This window comes from Poecilia formosa, unplaced genomic scaffold (genome assembly GCF_000485575.1).
Source record: "Poecilia formosa unplaced genomic scaffold, Poecilia_formosa-5.1.2 Scaffold713, whole genome shotgun sequence".
NCBI lineage: Eukaryota > Metazoa > Chordata > Actinopteri > Cyprinodontiformes > Poeciliidae > Poecilia > Poecilia formosa.
Window position 1 is genome coordinate 11,653 of NW_006800652.1, and position 6,583 is coordinate 18,235.

At 38.9% G+C, this 6,583-nt stretch overlaps 1 protein-coding gene across 1 annotated transcript in view; it reads right to left on the minus strand.

Moving 5' to 3' along the window:
- Positions 1 to 3,009: 3,009 nt before the first annotated feature.
- The window catches only part of LOC103131049 (claudin-11-like), a 5,088-nt gene continuing 1,514 nt past the window's right edge, over positions 3,010 to 6,583 (minus strand). The window contains exons 2-3 of the mRNA XM_007542606.2: positions 4,761 to 4,928; positions 3,010 to 3,558 (exon numbers count right to left, since the gene is read on the minus strand). Of these exons, the coding sequence (XP_007542668.1) occupies positions 3,299 to 3,558; positions 4,761 to 4,928 (428 nt within the window). The 3' untranslated portion in view covers positions 3,010 to 3,298. The remainder of the gene's footprint in view (positions 3,559 to 4,760; positions 4,929 to 6,583) is intronic.

A 6,583-nucleotide genomic window follows, 5' to 3' on the forward strand; every position in this document is an offset into this window, starting at 1 on the left:
AACTGTTACTGTTACCATAGCAACCGTTACCAAAATAAAAACACAGAACATTAACGGCAGTCAAACTAAACAAAAGTAACTGAACCCAGTCGGTCTTTAGGCATGTTGAGTAGGATGTGGATTATCAGCAGCATGTTGACTAAAAATAGTTACTAAATTCAATGCTGACCTTAGCGTAAACTAAAGTTAGCTAAAATGCTAAGGCTAGCTAAAATGTTGTCAGTTGCACGTGTGACGTCACCAGCATGTTGGTTTATATTGACTCATTACATTTGTGAAAGAAAGAAAACAGCAAAGCGGCAGCAGCTCAGCCCTCTGCATGTGTTCAGGACTGTTTGGCAGCTGCAGCTTCTGCATACTTTGGATGTTTTCCTGCTTGAAAACACCTGATTTTAATAATCCACATCATGAAAGTCTCCTGCAGAGACTCGGAAAGTAATTCAGTATTGACGGAGATGCGCTCAAACCTTCTGTATTTCATAAAGTTAATGAAGTTGTTTTTAAGTAATAAAGTTAAATTAAAAGCAGATTTGGGAACACCAAAGTTGTTTTCTGTGTAAAAGTTATGACATATTTAAAGAGAACCAAAAAAGGCTGGTTATAGTTAGTTAGTTAGTTTGACCTTTTTGTTTCACCAGACAAAGTAATCACAATAATTTCTTATTTACGATGTTAGAATGAAAGAAACAAAGTGTTAGTACTTAGTGTTGTAGGTGGATATTTTAACTTTTCAGTAGGAATTTTACCCAAATTAACAAATTAACAAATTAACAAGTCTCCATATGCATCAAGTTCCTGTTGCTCCATTATCAGACCACAGTCTGGTGGAGGTCACACAAAGTCAGTCCAGGGCCCACAAATGGCCCCTGGGCCACACGTTGGACACCCCAGGTCCAAAGGAAAGGACTTCAGAACATCACTGGTTGTTTTGCTGTAGATGAATTAACTTTCCCATCAACCTTTTGAAATTATTTTTTGTTTTTATGGGAAAATGAACAAACAAATGATTGTTGTGAAAAATTGTATTTTGACTCAAATAAATCAAACTGAGACTCTATTTTAAGGTAAAATTAAACTTTTATTTCTGAATCATTTCAAGAAAAAAGAATAATAAATTTTGTTTAAAGTAATGTAAATATAAAAAGCGGAACCCCCCACCCCCTGACAAACAGCAATATTTAGCATTAAAATTTACCTAAGCTAACTCATTTTATAATCGGCACAGAAAAGTCATTAAAATCTAAATGAAAGAAGCTCAAATGTATAACAATATGGCATTGATTTAAAACGATATAAAAAGATCTTCTGAATGTGTTTAACCTGCTGAACTTGTGTAATTTTCCTGACAGGATTATGTCTAGCTGTGTGGACCTGAAGATAAAAACTGAAATTCATTAAACTTTCCTTCCAGTGAAACATTTTGTGCAGCTGAAAGTCCAAAAAGTGAACTCACACTTTGGGTTATAGTCCCAGTTTCCTCCAACAGTCCAATCAAGTAAATGTTACCTTGAGTTGTTAAAAATGCCATATATATATATTGAGAATGACTTGAAATTGGGCTTCTGTCTCTTTAAGAAGCTCCTGTTCTTTCTGAAACTCCGCCTTCAGGAAGTTGTCACAACATGGCTCCTCTATTAACCCTTTATCAACATTTTGTCAGCGTTGCTCTGAGAAGTAGCTCTTACTTCTGATCCACAGTTCAACCAGGTGTTTGCTAATTGGTGCTGGCTAGTCTGAAGGAGCTGAGTTGTGGAGGAGCCGCGCCTCAAAGGCGGGGCTTCTTCCAACCAGGTGAATGGTTGCCATGGAGATTACAGGATTTCTCAAACATGCATGAAGAATTAAAGTAACACTCCAGATATGTTTTTGATGAGGGAATAACATTATAACATGATATAAAGCTCAAAGTGTTGATTTTGCAGGATACTGACCCTTTAACTAGAATTATGTTTTTAATTAATTTACAATTCTTTGTTATATTTCCCCAAAAGGCTTCTGTGATTTTAAAGCATTGAGTGATAAAATCAGATATCTGCGATGCATTTTAAGCTCTTTGGTTTAATTTTTTATTCAATGAAACTTGAAGTAATTTTCCGCTTTTACTCATCCTTGACTGATGAACAGACCTCCGGTCACTAGATGGCAGCAGCGTTCAGATTAATCAACAGCCTGCCTGTTCGAGAAGAGAGGAAGTAGCGGACAGACACGCTGGTGTAACATAGACATGAATACTATCCCAGTCCGTATTCATGTCTATGGGTGTAAACGGATCTGACAGGACGGAGGAGGATATGCCAACATCCGTGTTTCTGTGCTGTGGGAGGACGGATCCACAAGGAGAACATGCAGAAAGAACCCAGGCCGGGATTTGAACCCAGAACCTTCTTACTGGAACTGTACCGCGAGGAAACATTTCAGGTAAATTTCTGATCCAACTTTATTAGACACCACCTCAGCAGAGGATCGTTTTAAACAGAGAAACACATGTCGGAGTAATAAAATAGCTTAAAGCTAAAAAAAAAAATCTGATGGATACATAAAGCTAGAGATGCACCGATCCAGTATCAGTATCGGTTTTGGTCCAGATCTTGAAAGAAATTCTAGGTCCGGTATCAGTGACAATGTGCCTGATTGATAAATGCAGATCTGTTGAGCCTAACTCTATGTTTTGTGGTCGTAACGACATGCTTTATTATTTATTTTAGATTATATTTGTAACTTTTAAATGGAACTTTCTGAACCATTTAAAATGTTTATTGCAGTTTATTTTAACATGTTTGACCAACATTATCATCCGGTTATTTTTGTCAGTTTCTTTATTATATATTTTTGCATCGGCTGTTATAATCCTAATTGCACTGACTGAACAAACTGAAGTTGTTTTTACATGTTTGACCAAGCTTGTGAAGCTATGTTGTATTTAAAGCTGCAGTATGTAACTTTCATTTTAAAAATATATGTTTCTACATATTTGCTAAAAACATCGACATCCTCCTCCTCCCTGATCTGTTAGTGCTGCCTGAAGAAATGCACCAAAAACAACCAATCAGAGCCGGGAGGAGGGTCTTAGCGGAGAAACAACTTACCGATAAGGTAAACTGTTTATGCTATGCTAACTAGAATTAGCATTCACAACAGGATGAGCAGCACAACATGGAGGGTAGTTACACACTGCATCTTTAACTGAGCTGTAGAGGGCCAGTTCTGATACCAAACCTCAGATATCGGTTTTGTTCGGTAAGAGGTGGATCGGTGCATCGCTGGTGAACCGCCTGCAGGACGGGAAGCCTGTCGCCCCTCACACCCGTTCAGTCTTGGCGTGGTTGGCGGAGCGGTCGACCTCCCGGGCGGTTCCGCCCCGTCTGGAGTAGAAGAAGCTGTTCTCCCTGGACGGGTTGGTGATGAGGGCGACCTGGAAGCAGAGGATGACGACGCCGCCCAGCAGGCAGAGCCCGGCTCCCACCCAGCCCACGTACAGAGAGTAGCCGAAGGACATGAGGTGCTCCGCTTTGTTCGCTCCGATGGGGAACCAGACGGTCGCTACGGCACCAAAAACAGCTGTGTGACAAAGAAAGGATGAGGAAAAGGTGATCAGTTCCATATCTGAATCTGTCTGGTCCAGAGGGCAGGAACTGTCCGTCCACCAGGAAGCAGAATCAGACAAACGGATTCAGTCGGGTCAGGAAGGAGCCTCTTGTTTTTATTTCTCCTCTAAAACGGCTGAACAGACCAGATGAAAGTCCTGGAAGAGTAAATATGTCCTCCAGCTGCTCAGTGTTAAACTCAGTTCTCTGAAGCTGTTCCTACAATCAAGAAGCTGAAAAACTACAGACAACTCAAACGCTACAAAGTTAAAAAAATATCTTTAAAGCTGCTGTAGAATGAAACGTTTATAAAAAATATTTGTACATATTTGTGGAAGCTGCCTGTATATTAGAACGATATGAGACAGATCATCTGTGAAAAAATCAACCTCCTCTGTCTTCTCTTAGTGCTGACCAGAAACAACCAATCATAATCAGGAGGCGGGTCTTAGTGCTGTCAATCACCCTCCATGTGGTGCTGCTCATCCCGGCTAAAGCTAGCATAGCCTGTCATGAATGCTAAGGCTAGTTAGCATGGCCACTGATGACGGTGGTAAGCTCCGCCTCCTGGCTCTGATTGGTTGCTTTTGTGCATTTCTTCAGAAAGTAGCTCAGACAGGAGGTGAGGAGATCGATCTGTCTCATAACAAACTGTTACTACCTGGTGACAGTTAACAAATATCTAAATAACATATTTTTATAAAAGTTACATTAAATCTGAAAACAAAAAGTAAAGCTGGAGGTTCCAAACTGCAGAGCCTGGGGAGATTTTCACTTTCTGTCAGGGAGGAGGTTAATGTGAGGATATCTGTTTAAAATCCAGCTTCGTTTCAAACAACATCTGCATTTTTACTTACATTAAGTTCAGATAAAATAACTTTTAATCCTCCAAGACCACAGCTGTGTGCAGAATGCAGAAAAAATACCTTCTGCTGAAAGCTGGAAATACTTTTCACTCCGGAGAAAAGAAATCTTTTTTTTTTACATTCCTTTTCATGAGCAACAAACTGCAAAGATTTATGAAATTCATAACCAACAGCAGCTGGTCAAATTAAATCCTAATGAATTAAAGTTTGTTTTTTTAAAAGGGAAAAAGTTGAAGAGGTGTGAATCCTTTAACAGTTCCCTGTGAACTCGACTGGTTCAGGGAAATGATGTCTCTGGAGTCTTCCTCACCCATGACGATGAAGAGGACGCCGCCCACCTGGGTGCGGCGCTTCTTAACGGTGGCGGAGTAGTTGCTAGGCAACCGAATGCAGGGCATGGACATGAGGACCAGCAGCAAGGCGGGGACGCCCAGGAGACACGCGGCGATCATCAGAGCCCGGGACACCTGGACGTACGCTGCCAGACACGGAGAAACATCTGGTTATGATGCTGCCAACGCCGCAGCGCTCACATCTGGAGACGCGGCTGCTGGAATGCAGCGCACTGGGAGCACTGGGAGCACTGGGAGGCACGTCTCAAACCATCAGCATCTCCTCAAACATGTTACTGCTGCACTGACATGTTTTCAGTTCAGCTATTTATTCATATTAATACTTAGAAGTCCACAATGTTTGGAATTAAGACTCCATTTATCCATAAATCTGTGCAAAACTAACAAGCAGCAAAAGTCCAAATCCAAACTCATTCTGCATATTTTCAGAGCGACTCCAGAAAGTTTTCAGCTGGTTCACAAAATGAGAACCAAAAACTTAAACATTTAAGACCATTGGAGAAACTCTATGTTTCCTTTTAACCAAAAAAAACAACAAAAACTTTAGGCTGGTCGATGGTTTGGAAGTTATACATTAGAGATGAAAATATGTTTCCAGAGTTTTAATTATTATTTTTAAGAAAACATAATATCAAATATATTATAAGATTATTTTGCATTATATATGTGTACACTTAATATATGTAATAATCCCCCAAAAACTGTAAAAAGACATTCTGCTTTTTGAATAGTTTGGCAGAGACTATTGGTTAAAGTTTTTCAAGTCGTGTAGCAATTAATCAATGAATTGGATTATAAGTTAGAATGAGCTCAATAATTTCCATTCTGATGATAAATAATTTTGTTCACACAGACATTGTTATCCATTTTGTTGGTTATAAGTAATTTTAATTTCTGTTTATTGATTGTTTTTGGTTTTAATTTGGATATTTAAAATATCTTCCAGTTCCAGTGTGAAGAGTTATTTACAAAATTAAAGTTTGTCTCTGAGGTGTGAACCTGAATTACCATGTCATGATCAATATATTAATTGAAAATGGTCTCAAAATAACAATATTATCATTTCTTTTGATAATTAGTGGGACAGTTTATCGTCCAGTAACATTTGTTATGGTGCAGGCCTGATGCTGTGGGAGGAGCTTATGCTGATTTTATATCTGGTGTCTTTCCGAGACTGAACAATAAAGTTAAATCTCAAAGTTTGGGTGAAAAACCAGAAGTAAAACATTAGGAGATGTTTTTGTTTGAAATGGAGTTGGTGGGTTTCCTGCATCCCTACAGCAGCTGCAGGATTTCATAAAACCTTTCGGTTTTTCTTTCCATCTCAACTGTTTTGATATTTTTGAAGAAAAACAGAATATTTCTGGTCTTCAAGAAGAAGAAAGAAAAAAGTTGTTAGTTGTTCACTAAAGGTGTTCTTGGTTTCTTTTTGCCTCTATTAGATAATGTTGTGAATATCACTGGCTGGTGCTATATTTCTGTTGTTATTTTATTCTGAAAAATATGGACTGCATTTGACCTCCTAGTTTGAAAAAGGCTTCCACTGAAATGTCTGTCTGTCTGGAGAGTTATTGATTAAGAAACTTTTAAAAATTACCATTGAGGGATGGATTCAGACTTTTGCTCAGTGGTTAAATGATAAAAACAGTCAAACTTTTTCTAGTAGCTAAAAAAAAGCAGCAGCAGAAAGCAGCAGCAGGACCAGGTTAAAGGACCAGGTTAAAGGACCAGGTTAAAGGACCAGGTTAAAGGACCAGGTTAAAGGACCAGGTTAAAGGAC